The sequence below is a fragment of the Sus scrofa genome, chromosome 13 (genome assembly GCF_000003025.6).
Source record: "Sus scrofa isolate TJ Tabasco breed Duroc chromosome 13, Sscrofa11.1, whole genome shotgun sequence".
NCBI classification, from domain to species: domain Eukaryota; kingdom Metazoa; phylum Chordata; class Mammalia; order Artiodactyla; family Suidae; genus Sus; species Sus scrofa.
The window spans coordinates 22,629,067-22,648,623 of NC_010455.5; the positions used below are offsets into that span (position 1 = coordinate 22,629,067).

The following is a 19,557-nucleotide window of genomic DNA, read 5'->3' on the forward strand; positions in this document are numbered from 1 at the left end:
CTACTCATCAAGAGAATCAGCACTCATCCAGGGCCTCGTTGCCTGTGGTCCAGGAGCTACATCCCCTTCCCTTTAAAGAACAGGAGTGATAGGAATCAAATCTCTCAGCGCCGGGTCTGGCACGCAGTAAGTTCTCAGCAAGTGTGACCCGTTATTAACAACAAAGCAGTTAATTAGCACCGGCCCAGCTCATTCCTCTGCAGATTCTAACAGAGCAAGGAATTCCTGAACGCTGGCACCTGGCAGCCAGGGGCACGTTTGACGTCTTTGTTTATTACACCGCAGACTTAGGACGTGCATCTTTTGCCAAACGCAGTTTATTTTCTGTTCGCTCCTGTCATCTCCAGGCTCCCCGGGGCCGGTACGCTTTCTGAAGGCTCTGGTCTGAGAGCAGTTGAGGATGTGGTTCTGCTGAGAACACTTCCTGCAGCCCCCACAATCCTGTCTCCCTGCCTCTCCCCCACCGGCTCTTCCATATAATTAGAAGCAGGTGAATATGTCCTTTCATGGTCCCAGATGTTCTTCTTGTCCCACTTTTTATTTTACATAAATTCCTCCCTGCTGTAAGACCTGTGTGTGCTGTTGCTTGTGGCAAGCATCTTGCCCTTTTGATTGTCCTTCAGCCAGCCGGGCCTGGGGCTGAACCTCCCCTCAGCTGCTGCTGACACTGAGCTGTCCCTTCAGCCCTGGACACCCTGCTTCCAGCCAGGCCTGGGCCAGCTGTACCCCACTGTGGTCATGTTCTCAGGTCATTTGGAGACCTGAGCATGTCCAGCCATGCCACTGGGCATATTTACAGTGGTTAGAACGTAAAAGTTTCCAGATCAGACAAGTGAGTGGAGTGCTGTGGTTCAGGGTTGCCAGCTGCCTCAGACTGGAAGTTGGCTCCTGGGGTTCCCCGATGCTGGCTTGCCAACCTCAGGTGCATTCAAGTTTACAGCCACAGGCAGGATGCCCAGCGTGTGGGCCTGCCATCACCCCAGCTGGCTGCCTGTCCTCCTCAAAGAGTCCGTTCAGGCACATTCTCGTGCTCCTCGGTTCTCTTTATGTTGTACTAGTTAACGTCCGACACACGAGCCCTCCAGCTTTCGTCCATGGCTGGGCCATCATTTAGCCCCTCACTGATCCGAACTTCTGTCTGCCCCATCTCTCAGCCTCCTACCACCCTGTCAAACCAGCAGACTCCCCTCAGCCTCAAACTTTTTCTCCTTTCTCATCACCTCCTTTCTCTCAGGGAGTGTGGATCTCCCCTGGGGAAACCACTTTCCCTGCAACCCTTTTCCTGGGCCTGTTTGTTCCTTGAACCCCCCACAAAAAGTTCTTCCTTCTAATCTGTATTCATATTAACCAGAATGTTCTTTGCAAAATGCAAACCATGTCAATCGCCTGGTTAAGACCTTTCATTGGCTTCCCATGCCTCTTAAGATAAAGTTTATATTCTTTTTTTTTTAAGGTTTAATTCTACAGAAGTACCTTTAATGACATATTTAAATCATCCCTTATCTTTCCTATACCTATTAATAATTTTATTTTCTCTGATAACTTTATGAATTAATCTGAGGATTCTGAGGGATTATTTAGAAGGCGTTTTCAAAGCTGTGCATCCAGAAGATAAAAGAAGTACTGCATTACTTTTTGGAATAATTTTTCTCTCTAAGGAAATAGAGAAGAAGAATCAAAAGCTTGGATTTCAGTGTGTTATGAAAAGAAAAATAACTTAATAAGCTAAATTATTTAGGACTTAGAAATTAAGTTCAAGGAGTTCCCATTGTGGCTCAGTGGGTTAAGAACCTGGCATAGTGTCCCTGAGGATTCAGGTTCGATCCCTGTCCTCATTTAGTGGGTTAAGGGTCTGGCATTACCAGCAGTTCACCTGGGAACTTCCGTATGCCACAGGTGTGGCCATAAAAAGAAAAAAAGAGAAATTAAGTTCAAAATAAGCACAGGTTTGGTTTGATAGTGCTGGCCATCTAAAAGATAGATGGGGGTGTTCCTGTCATGGCTCAGTGGTTAACGAATCCGACTAGGAACCATGAGGTTACGGGTTCGATCCCTGCCCTTGCTTAGTGGGTTAAGGATCCCGTGTTGCCGTGAGCTGTGGTGTAGGTCGCAGACTCGGCTTGGATCCCACGTTGCTGTGGCTCTGGTATAGGCCAGCGGCTACAGCTCCAATTCAACCCCTAGCCTGGGAACCTCCATATGCCACAGGAGCAGCCCAAGAAATGGCAAAATGACAAAATAATAATAATAATAATAATAGTAATAATAATAATAGATGGAGCCAGTTTTCAGATGGAAGCCACATGCATCTTTAAGATAAAGGATATAATTCTCAACACAGCCTCCAGCCCTTTCCATCTCTCCAGCTTCATCTTGAACAACTTCCATTGGCTTTTTGCTCATTCCATTTGCTCCAACCTCACTGTCTGCTGGCAGCTGTCAGCCCTGCCAAGCTCACTTCTGCCACAGGGGTTTTGCACATGCTGCTCCCTCTTGGATTGTTGTTCTCTCCCCCCCTTTGACTAGTTAACTTCTGCTTATCCTTGAACTCTCAGCTCAAGCAGTTCCTCAAAAAACTCTTTCTGACTGCGATACTTATCTCAGAGTCTTTTATAAACATGAACCTCTCCTTTGGAGCACTTTCTAAAGTTATAATTTTGCATTGATGTATCTACCTGGCCAGTATTTTCTACAAGCTGGAAGCTCCATGAGGGCAAAGACCACCTGTTTTATTCATCAATGGATCCCCACAATGCCTGGCACATAGTAGGTCCTGTACACACATTTGTTGACTGGATGAATGAATGAGTGGAGGACGAACAAATAGATGGATGAGTGAATGGATGGCCAGGACTATCCCCAAAGAAATAACATTCTCGGATGTATTTTTGAAGTAAAGAAAAGAGAAGCACACTCAGCAACTCCAGCTTCAGATCCCGTCCTCTCTTTTGTTGAGACTGAATCATATGCATACTTAATCAAATGCTCTGGCAGAAAGGACACTGAATTGATTAAAGTGTACATTCAGGAGTCATATAATGAATCACTGCCTTGGTTTAGGTGATGGGAGAGTGTGCATTCAAACCCTTGTTCTATAAGAATTCGTAGTTCACTGGAGTCTGTGGACAGGAAGGTACATCATTATCTTACAGAGTGAGAGGGACTTGGAACCGAGATGATAAAGTGCTCCACGGTGGTTTTAAAACTAAGCTTTGTGTTGGTGGTCAGTGGTAATGAACCCAGCTATTATTCATGAGGACCTGGGTTCGATCTCTGGCCTCACTCACTGGATCTGGCATTGCTGTGGCTCTGGCGAAGGCCAGCGGCTACAGCTCCAATTGGACCTCTAGCCTGGGAGCCTCCATATGCCGCAGGTGAGGCCCTAAAAAGCAAACAAACTAAGCTTTGTGGAAGTCGTGGGTTGTCTTGAGTTGGGTTCAGAGGCTGCTGGGACTGAGTTAGAAGGGACTGGCTTGGGATGCAGTGCTGATCAGTCAAGGCTCCGGCTGCTCACCTTCCTCATAAGCTGAGAATTTCCATTTTATTTATGTTTTATACATCAGGGTGCTATTGCAGGCTTTCTCTAAGAGAGGTTGAAAATTGCCATTTCTAGAAGTTCAGATAATGATTAGTTCTGCTGAAAAGAGCAGAGTAGGTCAGTCTTTTTGTAACAGAAGACATGGGAGCAGAGTCTTTGCTTATAATTTTTTTTAACATGACCTTAACATGTCCGTTAAACGAAGTTCCCATGGTGGCTTAGTGGTAACAAATTCAACTAGTATCCATGAGGACACGGGTTTGATCCCTGGCCTTTCTTAGTGGATTAACGATCTGGTGTTGCTGTGAGCTGTGGTGTAGGTTGCAGACACAGCTCGGATCTGGCGTTGCTATGACCTGATGTAGGCCAGCATCTCCAGCTCCAATTCAACCCCTAGCCTGGGAACTTCCATTTGCCACAGGTGCAGCCCTAAAAAAACAAAAAAAAAAAAAATCAGTTAAAAAAATTTGAAACAGTTGAAAGTAGAAAAGAGAAAAATACCCATAGTATCCCAAAACACCTATGTACTTTACATTTTTCCTGCATTTTTCTGCAAAGCTGGAGTCTTCTGTAGGTCAAATGGATATTGATTTTTTTTTCATATAACCTTATGGCATTTATCATTTTTTCCATTTTATTATCATATTTTCAAAGTACGTAAAAGTTAGAAAGCAGGCAGAAGATGAGTACATGTCCTCTCAGTGGCAACCTGGAGTATTCCCTAGCCCTTTCCTGCTCAAAACATGGTCTGTGGACCAGCACCATCAGCATCACCAGCGGACATACCTGAGATGTCCCATCCAGACCCACTGATTCAGAATCTGCATTTTAACTAGATGCAATTCTCATGCACATTAAAATTTGTGAAAAGCGCTAGTTTAATAGGCCTGCCTAACACCAGATTCTGTGAAGTTACATATGAACTTGTAGATAACTAAGTTATAAACACCTTTTGCCAGTAAAGATGAAAATGACTTCTGCCTGGCAGAAAATATAATCCCAGAGATTGTAGTTATTGCCCTGTAGGCTATTAACCAGTTTTGTATCTGATTTCAACACTCTTTTTTTTTTTTTTCCTTTACCCACATCCTTAGATCCTTCTTTGAACTAGCTTTACCACCCTGCTGATTCCCTCGGTCATGAATTAAATAAATCTTTGATATGGATTGGCTGTCTATTTGTATGAGAGTCATGGTTTTAACTTTTGGAAAATCATACTTGGATAGCGAGACTTATAATCATTTCGATAGTTCTATGGTGTTCTACTTTGTGGTTGCCATAATTTACTCACCTCTTGCTCTCTTGTTAGACTTTTAGAATATTGCTATTTTTTTTCATTGAAGTTTTGGTCATTTACAATGTTGTGTCAGTTTCTGCTGTACAGCAAAGTAATTCAGTCATATATATATGTGTATATATATATATATATATATATATATTTTTTTTTTTTTTTTTGTCATATTCTTTTCCGTTAAGGATGTTTCCAATTCTATACCAGTATAAATATTTCTGCAGTGAACATCTTTGGCTATAAAACTTTTTCTGTGCTTTACGTTTCTTGCCTTCAAATAAATTTTCAAGTACAGAATTAATGGGTCAAAGAACACGAATATTTGTAAGATAAGCAGTGTTGGAGTTTGTCAAATGGACAAGAATGGAAGAGCATTCCAGGTGGCAAAAGCAGCCTGCAGAAGAGTTCCCACTGTGTCTCTGTAGCAGCAGGGACAAGAATTTGATCCCCATCCCAACGCAATGGGTTAAGGACCTAGCATTGCCACAGCTATGGTGTAGGTCACATCTCCAGCTCAGATTTGATCCCTGGCCCAGGAACTCTATATGCTGCAGAATGGCCAAAAAGGGGACAGGGTGGGGTGGGGGGGAGGGGACACAGAAAAAAAACAGCTTACAGAGAGACATCATAGTTCTCAAAAAGAGATAACTAATTGGTTAGAATGTGACTACAGGTCCTGCCAGGGGCTAGAAAGGTAGTAAAGTGACCAGATTATAAAGAGACTAGTACCTGAATTGTGTATAGTATAAAATGACGTTATCTATAGTATAAACTGAAAAATGACATGATGAGACCTGTTTTAGGAAGACAGCTCTTTAACAGCAGGGAGGCTCTTCCAGGGCTTCTGAAATCATGCCAGTGAGAGAAGCTTAGGCTTGAACCAGGGTAGTACCTGGGGATAGAAATAAGAAGATAGAAAAGATATTTAAAAGGTAACAGGAATGGGATTAACAGATGCAGACTACTATGTATAACATAGATAAGCAACAAAGATATCTTGCTGAGCCCAGGAAATTATAGCCATTATCTTTTAATGGAGTATCATCTGTAAAAATATCATCTGTATCGTTATGCAGTATGCCTGAAACTAATATAATATTGTAAGTCAGCTAAAGTTCAATTAAAAAAAAACATATGAGTTCCTGTTGTAGCTCAGCAGTTAACGAGCCCAACTAGGATCCATGAGGACTTGGGTTAGATCCCTGGCCTTGCCCAGTGTGTTAAGGATCCGGCGTTGAAGTGAGCCGTGGTATAGGTTGCAGACACAGCTCAGATCCTGTGTTGCTGTGGCTCTGGTGTAGGCCAGTGGCTACAGCTCTGATTCAGCTCTTAGCCTGGAAGCCTCCATATGCCACAGGTGCGGCCCTAAAAAATAATAATAATAATAATAAAAAAATACATACATACATACATACATACATACATATATACATGCATACCATGGACTGATTGAAAATCTGTTTTAATTTTTTAATTAAAGAGATTCAAGGGCTTGACCAGGATTATCCCCTTCATTAGTGATGGAGACAAGACTGGATTGTCGGTGCTTCTCTCCCTGTGGTCCATGCTGCTGTTTCTTTGGGTGTTTATGGAACACGTGACGTCTTAGAACTGCAGGATGCTCAGATCATCCCCCACAATGAGTTTGCTAGAGTTGTGATGTGCAGGAACCAGCTCTGCCAAAGCATAAAGCGCACGTCCAAGAAGATGAACGGCATCCCTAAAAATAATAAAAGATTAAGCACACATTCCAGGGAAGTGACAGGACATTCTTATGGAATTTGCCAGACTAAACTGTAGTGGATACTCTTCACCGTCTCTGAATCCACAAAACCAGACCTCCAAGGTGGCTTTGTCAGGAGGCGGGGTGGGCAGCATCCCTGTGCAGCCATCGGGGTTATCCAAGGGATTAGACTTTACAGCTGACTCCCTTGAGCCCATCTTAGCAATCAGTTGTCAGCGAGAAGGTTCAGCAGAGCTTCTCTCTGAGACAGAGACCAGGAACGCTCATAAACCATCGTACTTTCCCTTTCACAGAGCAGAAAACTGAGCAGAGTACCTTGTTGGCCTAAGGGTACACCTCTCAGCCTCGGTGCCTCATAGTTGACCTGTACAAGACACCTCGACAGATTCTGATTGTGGGAGGCAGTTGATCCACAGCTTTTTCAGGACAAGAATGCAAAGGCATGGATCTGTCTTTTAAAAAAAAAAAATTGGAGTTCCCATCGTGGCGCAGTGGTTAACGAACCCGACTAGGAACCATGAGGTTGCGGGTTCGGTCCCTGCCCTTGCTCAGTGGGTTGACGATCCGGCGTTGCCGTGAGCTGTGGTGTAGGTTGCAGACGCGGCTTGGATCCCACGCTGCTGTGGCTCTGGCGTAGGCCGGTGGCTACAGCTCCGATTCGACCCCTGGCCTGGGAACCTCCATATGCCGTGAGAGCGGCCCAAGAAAATGGCAAAAAGACAAAAAAGAAAAAAAAAAAAAAAAATAAAAAAATAAAAAAAAAAAATTATTAGAGTATAGTTGATTTACAATGTTGTGTTAGTTTCAGGTATACAGCAAAGTGACTCAGTTATATGTATATACTCCTTTTTAAGATTCTTTTCTCATATAGGTGATTACAGAATATTGAGTAGGTTTCTCTATGCTATACAGTAGGTCCTTGTTACTTACCTATTTTATATATAATAGTGTGTATATGTTAATCCCAACCTCCTAATTATTTCCCGCCCCACCCCAGCCCCATGTTTCCCCTTGGGTAACCATAAATTTGATTTCAAAATCTGAGTTTGTTTCTATTTTGTAAATGAGTTCTTTTGTATCATTTTTTATTCCCCATGTAAGTGATATCATATGGTATTTGTCCTTCTCTGACTTATTTCACTTAGTATGATCATCTCTATGTCCATCCCTGTTGCTGCAAAAAAGGTAGGATTCTCTAACCTGAACCAGGTAGAAAAGAGTAGGCTCCTCTTGGGAACCCGCTCACTTCTGCTTTGCCTCACAGGTGGTCTTTGAGGCGTTGCACAACCTGGAGCCCCGAGGCTACGTCGTGGGCTGGATCATCGCCATAAGCTTGCTGGTGGGGATCCTCATCTTCCTGCTGCTGGCCGTGCTGCTCTGGAAGGTGAGTGGAGATGGCAGGTGCACCCGGAGTGCCCGCCCAGATGCCCAGCCCTCCCACCTCCCCCCTCTCCTGGGCTACAGCTTTCCCGGTGGGACTTCCCTGGTGGTGCAGGTACAGCACTGGGAGTATGGCCCCCTCTAGGCAGTGAATGGAATGTTGGCTCCTCTTGAGGCCATTCACGCCTGAGGATTGGACCACTTTAGAGGCAACCCCAAAATCTCAGCCCCCTCTTCTCCTGCCTTCCTTAACGGAGTTGCCACCAGCCCTGAAACAGAATGGTGGGAGCCCAGCTCCAAAACAGAAGCTTGGGGAGTAGCAGCTGGGACCGGGACGGGAATGGCTAACTCACATCCTTGACATAAAAAACAAGAAGAGAAACTACAGAGCAGCTCTTTGTTCTTTTCCCACGTGGAATGTGGAAAAGGTTTCTGCCAGAAGACTCCGGAAATGGAGGTGGGCGGGAGCTAAGTGTCCAGAGTGTTGCCTGGGTCACTTCACCAGAAGTTCCCCCAACTCCTTGGGGGTTCGTTTGTGCCCCAAAGGGTAGATTTACCCTGCCTCCTTCACCGGGGACCACCTGCTCATCCTTTGTGTCCTGCCTCTTGTCACTTTCTCAAGGGAAGAAGGGCTGTCCTCACCCCCAAGTCTAGAATGGTTTCTCTTCCTCACACGCTCTTCTCAGAGACCTGAAGTCCTTAACCTCAGAGCCTCTGTGTTCACCACTAATGTTTTCAGAGTCATGATATGAGGAAGGTCTGTCTCTTCCACTGGGCGGTGATGTGCCAGGTGAGTGGGGTCCGGTCTGTTCTTCTTTCCACCGTGTTGCCAGCTCCTAGAACAGCACCGGGGACCACAGCTGGGACTTCCTGACCCCACGTCCCTGCTTTGGCAGTGTTCCAGCTTCCAGAGGCAGGTGGAAACAGCCTCTAACACAAGTGTGGATGGATGCTTTAAATTCAAGGGATTGGTTTCTTGGGGATTCCAAAATAATTTGTATTTATTGATCAAACATAAAAATGTATCAGTAAGAAAAAAAGTTGTCAAATATTCAGAAGTGCCTGGCCCAGAAATAACCATGGTGAACCCAGCATCATCTCTTCTTGACCTTTTTCTCTATATGATAGACAGAGACCCGGCATTCTCATAGCACCTGCCTACTTTTGAATAATGTGTTAAATTCTCTAGTAAAACACTTGGTATATTTACGGGTGCAGGACCTTTAAGGTTAAAGCCATGGCTTCAATTATCGATCTGAAAAAAAGTGTAATAAATATACTTGAAAGCATCCAAGAAGTCTAGAAACAGGGAAAATCATGGGTTTCTTGTGCATTTTTTCAGATTGACAGTTGGACTGATTGCTTTAAATTTAGAGATTCTTCACCTGAAAAAAAAGGGGTTTGGAGGTCAAAAAAAAAAGTAGATTGAGCATATTACTTGAAAATAAGTTTATCTTAGGTTCCCATGCTTTTTGGACATCCCACGTACTGTTTTACAGCCTGTCTTTCCCTGAGTGCAAAATGGTGACCATCATTCCATGTTGTTAAAAGCCAGTATCCAGCACTGCCCGAAGGCTGCAGATGTCTGAGGATTACTCACCCAGCGCTTGGGTGCGGGACTCAGATAGCTCAGGGCTTCACACTCCTTTTAACTGTGCCACAGTGACTATGCTTGGAGCCAAATCGTTGCACCCATCCTTCACTATGTCCTTCAAATGAAACCGTGGAAATGGCATTACCGAGTCAAAAGAAATGCATTATTTTAAGCCTTTTATTACAAGTTGCCAGTTGCCCTCTAGAAAGGTTATACCCATCACCCTCCCACAAGAAGAGTATCCACAGTGCCCAATTTCCTGCATGTTTTGCCAGGAGCGGATATTACCTTTAAAAAAAAAAAAAAAAAAAAAAAAAAACTCCCCATTTGTTGTTTGTTTAATCTGCATGGCCAGATAGAGTCTTAATTCACCCTCTTCTCCATCTCCAACTCCTTCCTGCCAAGGCGTCTGGTCTGTGGGTAGAGAACAAAGCCAGCTCAGTGTTTGGGATCCGAAAAGACAGTACGGGCTTTGGCGGAGGAGGTGTAAGAGAGAGAGACTTCCTTCTGCCTTTGTGTGGACATTTCAGAAGAAAAGAAACCCATCCTCCACGGCTGGGTGCGTGGGACCAGAGACACAGAGTAGCTGAGCGTGGTGGCCATGTCCTCCCCACTCTCAGGGCTGGCATGTCCTCCGCCTGGCTGCCACCTGGCCCCTCCACTCAGGAGCACCCCCTCTCCCAAGCACACACTCCCTCCTCCTTCACCTGCCCTCTGTTTCACTTTGCTCCTGTTGTATTTGCTTAAAGAATGTGGTTGCAGGAGAAGGTGTCATGGGGTAGCCAGCATCCTGAGGTCACCCAGCTGTGTGTGATCCAGAAAGCTGGGCCCCAAGAAGGCAGACATTTCCTTCTGCCATGGACTGGCCCTAAAATCAGAGTGGTCAAGGGGTTGCAACCCGACAAGACCTCTACAGCTGGAGGTAGAAGGAAGATCCTAGAACAGCTCCGAGGAAGCTGGCGATTGATGCTATATGGGTCCAAACAGCTTTGCCAGGAGTTCCCACTGTGGTGCAGTGGGTTGAGAATCCAACTGCAGCAGCTCAGGTCACTACAGAGGCGTGGGTTCAATGCCTGGCCTGGCGCAGTGGATTAAAGGCTCTGGCATTGCCACAGCTGTAACTCAGATTCAGTCCCTGGCCCGAGAACTTCCATATGCCAGGGGTGCAGGCATAAAAAACAGCCAACCAACCAGCCAACTGAACAAGAAGCTTTGCTCACCATCCAAGAGCAATATTGGTTTTAACTCAGATTTATTGAACACTTGCTTTGAACCAAACACTGGGCTAGGAGCCTGGATACCCTAGTGATTGTGACTCTGCCCTGAACGCCTCTCCACCTAGCACACAGACCTATAAATGTAATTGAGGGTGGTGGGTGCTGTGCAGTGACTATTCTGGAAACTGAGAAGAAGGCACCATTAATCCCCCTGCCCCCACTCCAGGAGATGAAAAGGCAGTTGGGTACAGCATAGTAGGTGAGGGTGTAGACTTTGCACGTTGACAGCTGTGAACTGGAACCCTGGCTGTGTGACCTTGGGAGAGTGGCTTTCCCTCTCTGACCTCCATTTCCTCCTCTCTAAAACAGAGCCCCTAACATCTAACTTGCGGTATGGAGGTAACACAGGCAAAATGCTTAGCACTTAATACATAGAAGCCCCCAGTTGTCGTCAGAGGACATTTCACAAATGAGGTGTCATTCAAGTCTGAGCATAGATTTGATTTGAGTCTTCCAGATGGGGAAGGGCAGATGGATTTCCCATACAGAGGGGAGAGAAAGTGAGAAAATGAGCAGGGTTTGTGAGGAGCAGCTTGTGAGTGTGTCTGGATGGTAAGTCAGTGACTGGTAATAAGATTGCCTGGTTGGGAGCGACCCTGCTGACCTGGAGATAGGGGAGCCTGGAGGTCCAAAAGCCGAGCAGTGACCTGACCAGTTCTGCTTTGGGAGAGAGATCTGGGGTCAGGGTGGGGCCAAGACGGTCCCCGTCGGGGAGGGGAGGACCAGTTAGAACAGGCAGGATCTATTGGTGACCCATTGGACTTGAGAAGCCAGGAAGGAAAAAAGTGGCAGCCCCTCTCTGTTTTCAGCTTAGACAATGGATCAACGGATGGTTTCTTGTAACCAGGGTAAGGAAGGCAGGGCTTGAAGTCTTATCAGGGAAGATGAATCTTGGGCTTTCTGAGTGTATGATGCCTACAGGAGACCAGACTGGGCTTTAGTCACTCCCAGCCCCGCCCCCACCTGTCACCTCGCTGGTGCGGAAGCAGTCCCTTTGGTTTCCGGGACTGAACGTACTCATTTCAATTATCACAGGGGCATTTTTTTCCGATTGCAAACACCAGAAATCCATTCATAGTCATTTCAGAGAGAGAAGATGAATGTGAGAGAGGATTGATTCTAAGAGTGCAAGGGACTCCTCAGTCCCAAAGGAAATGCGTGCATCCAGACCCAGAAAGAGTCCAGAAACCCAGGCAGCCTCCCTCCCTCCTCGCCTCGCTCCCTTTGCCTACGCAGTCTCTTCCCTCTGCTCCTCTGCACACCTGCGCCCTCCTTCCCCCACAGCGGATCACGCTTTCCTACACACAGGGGGAAATGGTTGCCCCCACCCCCTCCAGACTCACCTCAGTGACTTCAAGCCACAGACACGGGCTGCTTAGCCACCTCTGAGTCCCAGTCCTACAAGCCTGGGCGAGAGAATTGTGTTCTCCCAAATTGTGTTCTCTTCTTTCTTATGAATGAACGGGTCAGGCAGGGATCCAGGAAGGGTTTGGCTGGGTGATTCTTCTGTTCCACGTGACACTGAGTGGTGTCACACAGGGGCATTTACCTGGTGGCTGGGCTGGTCTGCCTCACAAGACAACTTTATTCACATCCTGGCACCTTGGGTAGGAATGGCCGGGAGGCTGGACTCAGCCGGGCCCCCTCCCTCTCTGTGCAGACTCGGGGCCTCTCCAAGTGTCCCTTCCAACAGAATGTGCTAACCTTTTTACATGGTGGCTTCAGTTCTGGGAGACCATGGTGACAGCTGCCAGTTCTCTGAAAGGCTGTCCCAGACCTGACATGGCATCATTCCACTGTACTCTGCTGGTCAAAGCAGTCACATGCCAGCATAGAGTCAGGGAACAGAGGAAAAAGATCCTGCCTCCCAATGGGAGTGGTAGCGAAGGGTTTGTGGTCAGGTTTTACCTGTCATATACATGATGTTGAGAAATAGAAACAAAATCTGGTGTTCCCTGATGTCTCAGTAGCTAAGCATTCGGTGTTGTCCCTGCTGTGGCTCTGGTTCAATCCCTGGCCTGGAAACTTCTTCATGCATGGCCAAAAAAAAGAAATATAGGCAAAATCTTAATCTTTCAAAGTCACTAGGATGATTCGCCTAACTGGAAGTTTTGTTGCTTTAAAGTATATGCAACCTCATCTCTCTTCCATTGTGCCATAGATAAAATTACCATTGAGCTCTTTGTAGGAAAAAAAAAAGTGCAAGGCTCAGGAACGCACTCAGCATTCAGAGTGGGCAGTCTATTCAGGCAAATCGACAGGGTGGCAAGGAGCTCCGCAGAGTTTCTTTGGGAAAAATATTTTTTCCTTAAAGGACTAACTAAATCAAATGACTTTATAGGACATTGAAAAGAGCAGATGAGATGTACTTCACCTACAGACCTCTTGTTGACTCAGATTCCTATTTTTGTAACCTAAGAAAGACGTGTTATATGTAGAGGTCTAATATCATATTGACAGTCCAATGCACAGGCATCTATTGATTAATGGGCCTAATATTTGAGTGACATAGGAGATTTAATTGGTTCTGGCATATTACCATATTTCATATATCGTTCCCTCCAACTGGTTCTGGCTTATTACCGTATTTCACATATTATTCCCTCCAATCCTTTCAAGGGGAGAGCTACTGCGTGGTACCAAGTTGCCATGGCTACCAGGAAACACTTCACTGGGCCTTTGAAGACAGGTGGGCAGTGTTCAAGTCCTCTTCCCTTTCTGGAGCCACATCTCTTGAAGTTCCCTTTGGCATAGCCCCTGACACAGCTCCCTATGGTTGCTTGCCATTGCCTTGCACTCATGAGCCCAAAATGGTTGTTCCCCAAAATGTATCATATAAACATATTGTGGCATGGTAGCAAAAACTTCATAAGGCAGCTGGCCCCATGCAGATGGATTTTTTGGTGTCTCAAAGGCCTGCGAGTCAGCATGTTTTACACTTGCAAGCTGGCCAGTGCCTTCACTCAGCAAACAGTATTGAATGCCTCTTGGGGCCAGCCTGGGGCAAAGGGACAGGGGTAGTAAGCAACAGAGCTCTCACTCAGGCTTGAAGACTCTGGGGAAAGCAGTTTAGTGAGCAGGTGGTAGCCGAGCCAGTCACCCTGAGGGGTGAGCAGGACTGGCCAAGTAAAGAACCCAGGCCCCAAGCTCCTGACTGCCACTTAGGTATGTCCTACATGTAACCATGTGCCACTGACATGCCCATCATGCTCTGCTTATCCTAAATAGAAACCCCTTATAGGGTCAGCAAATGCCTTCTCCAAAGCTGAACTCCAGGCTCTCCACCCCATGCTCAACCTCCTCCTCTGCTTCTGAGCAGACCCTAGGGCCTTCCAGAAGTTCAGCTCACTGGCATCTCAGGCTCGCGCTCTCTCTCTCTCTCTCTCTCTCTCTCTCTCTCTCTCTCTCTCTCTCTCTCTCTCTCTCATGCTTGGCGGCAGCAGGCCCTGGCCCCAGCGCAAGATCCACAACGAGGGCCCCGAGCTAACCAGACCCTTCTTCAAATACTGAAATGGATCCTAATCAGCCTTCCCAGAGCTGGGCCCTTAGCAGACACTGGGAGCCATAATTTAAACTTTATGTGCGAGGATTACCGTAGCCTGCCAAACCACCATGCAGGAAGAAAACTTTGAAATCAGAAACTCTTTTAAGGGAGAAAAATCCAATGAGTCCCCTCTCCTTTCTCTAGCTCCTGACTGGGGTTTGAAACTGCCTGGGCCTGGTGCCTCTGCAAGACAATCGTAAAGGTCTGTTTAGAGGAGAAAGTTGTAATTGTTCAGAGATCATATGTGACTTGCACATTTAAGAAGTGCCTTCAGCTCATCCAGCCTTTGAGTCAAGTGGTGAGAGTGTGGGGATGCAGAGATGTATTTCCTTCAGGAGGAAAAGCCTCATTGAGGGCCCCAGCCTTCTCTCTCCCTCCTCCTCTTCTCTCCGCACCCCCCACCAACCCCGTCCCTGGTACACTGTGCCAAAACCCACAGGCCACCACTCCATGAAGGAGAAAAACTCTGCATCCTCCTCTACTCCTTTCAGTCCAGGAACCTTTCCCCCATCCCCTTTTGCCTCTTTTGCAAGCTGAGCTGTCTTGGAGCGAAGGGCCGTGCCATCGCCTGCCTGGCCAGCCCTGGGACCAGCCTCTTCCCCAAAGGCCCAGGACCTGCCAGCTCTTCCCTGTCACAAGTCACGAAGAAGCGGGCTGTGCCGTGGGTTTGCCACCCTCTCTCAGAGAGACCATCTCAAACTGTCTTTCGGCCGGCCCTCTTTTAAGAGCCTGCTCCTCCAGAGCTGGCTTTTGGGCTCCTGGATTTCATGAGAAAGCACTGCTGCTCACCTTGAGCAGAAACACTTAGAAAAATAAATCTGTGAAATGGCTCAGAGCTTTGTGTCGGTTTGGCAGCACCTCCAGGAGTCTCTGGGCTTATCACCTTCCCTCTGGCTGTGCTGTGAGGACCCATCCTTGCTTCTCCTCAAAGAAGAGGACACACACACACACACACACGCACCCTTCACTGTCTCAATTAAAACCATGTGCCAGAAACACTCCATGGGGACTTATTTATGTTTGGAAGTAAATATTGGGCTGATGTTGCCCTGTGGACATCTCGAGACAGAGACGTGCTATGTAAATAGTCAAGGAACTTGCAGCGACTGTAAACAGGAGGGTGAATCCATCCAAAGAAGGAGCTTGTCCGAGGCCCTTGGCATGGCTGCCCAGGAGGCAGGGCTGAGGTTGTGGAGACGGCGCCAGGGACCAGACTCCGTGAGGTTGTGCAGCCACCCCGCACTCCCCACCCCGAGGTGGGCTGGCAAGGAGGAGGCTGTGCTGTAGGCTGTGGACCCCAGAACGCAGTCAGTCCTCATTTCTTCCTGGGCCCCAGGCCTCTCACAGCATCTTCCTAATTAGAGCTGTTTAGGGGAAACTGCTGTTTCCCCTGGGGTTTTCTGGCAGCTTTTTGATGCACGTTTATATCAGAAAATTGTGTGAGTCTGTCGGGACGGTGCAGGCCCCCGTCAGGACCCACACAGACAGGAAGTCAGAAAAGCCCCTGCTCCCTCAGCTTCCAAGGGAGCCAAGTTTGGCTGGAGTATTTCTTCCTGTAGGCTTTCCATGAGTGTTCCCCCTGCTATGGACAGAACAGTTATAAACAGAGCCTTTTGCCCTGCAAGTGGTAAAGCAAGTCCTGGAAGGTTCCAGAAGAAGTGCAGGAAAACATAAACTCCACTGAGTTGGAATTGAGCCTGGGGCTGCTGAGGGTCCAGCTTAACTCATCTCAAGTCATTTCCCACACCCGCCGGGTAGGCTCGGCGGGCTGCAAAAATGTAGGTTTGCTCGCCATCTCTCCAAGCTTTTCCCCAAAGTACCCATGAGCGCTAATGAGAATGAGAGTGTAGGCCTGAGGGAGGCCTGCTGCAGGAGAGAAATGTCTTTGAAGTCTTGATTTGTCTTAGTGTTTAAGACTTTTAGACTTCTCGATAATATATCTGTACTTTAATGTAAAAATTGGAAATTTAAGTTTCCAAAAACTCTGTGAAAAGTTGACGTCAGGCAAGGACTCTGTGCCTGCTGCCTGTGTGTACGCGAGGGCTTACATACACAGCCATGGGCCCCATAGGCTACAGTCCCAAGCCTTCTCAGGGGGGCAACATGGAAAGCTTCATGGTGTTTCAGGGCTGGAAAGGGGTCTAACAATGCCATCGGTCTCTTGGGCAGAGACAAAGACACTGGGGTTCAGAGCCAGGAAATGACTGGCCCTGTGGTCCGGGGAGGGGTGGTTCATGGGAGTGTGAGCAGTAATCAGAACACCAGCCTCCCTCTGCAGCACCTCTCTGGTTGCAGCCCTTCTGAGTCAGTCCTGTGGCACCGGGCAGGCCTCGCATGGCACAGTGGTTTGGCAAACTTAGAGCCTGGGCTTTAGGTTCTATATCAAAAGCCAAATCCAGGCTCTAAACAACAGTGAGGGTGAAACTCTCTTTTTCTGAAATGAAGTTAGTTTGGTTCACAATAGTCAAGATGTGGAAGCAACCTAAATGTCCACTGACAGATGAATGGATAAAGAAGATGTGGTACATATATACAATGGAATATTACTCAGCCATAAAAAATAGAGTGAAACAATCCCATTTGCAGCAACATGGATGGACCTAGAGATTAACCAAGTGACGTAAGTCAGACAGAGGAAGACAAATATCACATGACATCACTTATATGTGGAATCAAAAATGTCATACAAATTAACTTTTTTACAAAACAAAAATAAACTCATAGACATTGAAAACAAATGTACTGTTCCCAAAGGGGAAAGGCAGGGGAGGGATAAATTAGAAATTTGGGATCAGAAGTTCCCTTGCAGTGCAGGAAGTTAAGGATCAGTGTTGCCCCAGCAAGGGTACAGGCCACAACTCTGGCATGGGTTCAGTTCTTGGCCCGGGAACTTTCCACATGCCATAGGCATGGCCAAAAAAAAAAAAAAAAAAAAAAATTAGAAGTTTGGGATTAGCAGATATAAAGTCCTATACATAAAATAGAAAAACAGTAAGATCCTACTGTATAACACAGTATCTTGTAATAACCTATAATGGAAAAGAATCTGAAAAAGAGTATATATATATGTGTGTCTGTACATACATGTATATATATGTATGACTGAATCACTTTTCTGTACACCCGTAACATTGTAAATCAACTATACTTCAGTTTTAAAAAAAAAGAAAAAAATGGAATAAATTTGATCATGTAAGAAATATGAGTTTGAATAGAGCCACCACTAGACTGTACAGCATCTTGGTAAAGGCTAGTAAAACAGCGCCCCTTCCTCTATAAGCTTTACTTCCATCTATTAGAAAACTCAGAGAATCTACTGGTTTTGTGAGAGAAAGACACTCGACTGCCATCTGCTGGAAAATAGTTGTAATAAATATACACTTCTATGATATCTGTGATAGGAGTGCCCATTATATTCAGTGCACACCCTGAGCTCCTGAACTGGGCACTCTCTACCCAGGAGAGTGGAATGGTCTTTGGGCTCCAAAGGACGACAAACATCAGTGGCAGCTCCAATCTTCCATTTAAGAGACAACACTCAGGTTGTGTTGGGAACAGGGTGCTTGATACCCTGCAACATTGGGATGGGGTGTAAAGTTTGCAAGGCTGTTTCTAAGAGAAGTTCTATGGGCACTGCCAAGGGGGTGGGATTTTTAAGACCAATGCTGACACCACTCGAGAGAAAAGAGCTTGCTTCTGGCTGCCTGCAGGAGATGGCAGGCCTTCACTTGGTTAGTAACAAATACAACACACATGAAACATGAGCTCAGGAGAGACACCCACAAGAGTTAAACTAGGCACTCTAAATCCCTGCTAGATGGCAAACTGCGTCAAATCCTCAGGCCAGCATAGCTGTGAGAGCGTAAGCTGACCTGTCCTCCTTAGAGCTGAACAAGAAAAGTTTGCTCACAAGACAGGGCCCAGTGCTGCTCTTTCCACCTACAAATCTGTCAGCTGCCCCTCTGCCACCCTTCCCATAGGTGTTGATTCATTCAGCAAGTCAGACAAAAATATGGAGTTCTGTATCAGTTAACTGTTGCCATGAACAAACCAAAGCTTAGGGACTTAAAAACAACCACCATCTACATAGCTCACAATTCTGTGGGTTGGACTGAGCTTAACAGCCCTGCTTCCGTCTCAGGGAGCCTCACACCCGCACCTGCCGGCACTTGGGGGCTGGCTGATCTAGGAGAACCTCAGCCAGGTGGACTTTTAGCAAATGGACCAAACTTGTTCACATGGAGGCCAGGCAGGTTTCCAAGAAATTGAGCCAGGAGTGTAAGTGTGCAAGGCCTTGGAGGCCTAAGTGTGGAACTGACATAACATCACCTCCATTGCATCTGAGTGTCAAAGCAAGTCACTGCACAGATTCAGGGTGAAGGAAATAGACACCATCTCCTGCTGAGATTTGCTGCAAAGCCACATGGCCCAGGGCATGGATACAGGGGCATTTTTGCAGCTTATCACTGGCATTAAGCAGAGGTGAGATGCTGAGCTCTGGGGATAAAAAGTACAAATCCCTAGGAGCCCTGAGACAAATGACAACTGTGAGAGATGATACAGAGCAGGCAGTTAAAGCTCTGCTTGATTAGTGCCGCAGTAGAGACATGTCACTTCTCTGAGCTTAAGGTGAGCAGTAACCTGAGATCACTGAAACATTCCAGCAGAGTCACGTGCTCAAGAATCTCATTCTCATGGTTTTTTGGGTTTTTGGATTTTTTTTTTTTTTTGGTCTTTTTGCCTTTTCTAGGGCCACTCCCTCGGCATATGGAGGTCCCCAGGCTAGGAGTCTGATCGGAGCTGTAGCCACTGGCCTATGCCACAGCAACATGGGATCTGAGCTGCATCTGCGACCCACACCACAGCTCATGGCAACACCAGATCCTTAACCCACTGAGCAAGGCCAGGGATTGAACCCACAACCTCATGGTTCCTAGTCGGATTCGTTAACCACTGCGCCATGATGGGAACTCCTTATTCTCATGTTATATCCAGCCTTCTTTCCACGATCACATTCCCCTAAGCACAGAAGGCGCAAACAGCGTATCAGCCCTGTCAACTACATCTTTATCTTTACAGAATGAGGTTTCAGGCAGTGACTTCTGAGTTAGACATTTCCATTAAGTCTTGGGTTGTCTTCCTGGCCTCCTGAGGGTGTGCTTCGAGGACGGCAGCAATGACCTTTTTCT

The 19,557-nt window shown here is 46.6% G+C and overlaps 1 protein-coding gene across 2 annotated transcripts in view; it reads left to right on the forward strand.

Moving 5' to 3' along the window:
* Positions 1–19,557, forward strand: part of ITGA9 (integrin subunit alpha 9) — a 357,221-nt gene that overhangs the window by 330,570 nt on the left and 7,094 nt on the right. For both annotated transcript variants that reach the window (XM_021071658.1, XM_021071659.1), the window contains one exon: positions 7,838–7,957. In XM_021071658.1, the coding sequence (XP_020927317.1) occupies positions 7,838–7,957 (120 nt within the window). The remainder of the gene's footprint in view (positions 1–7,837; positions 7,958–19,557) is intronic.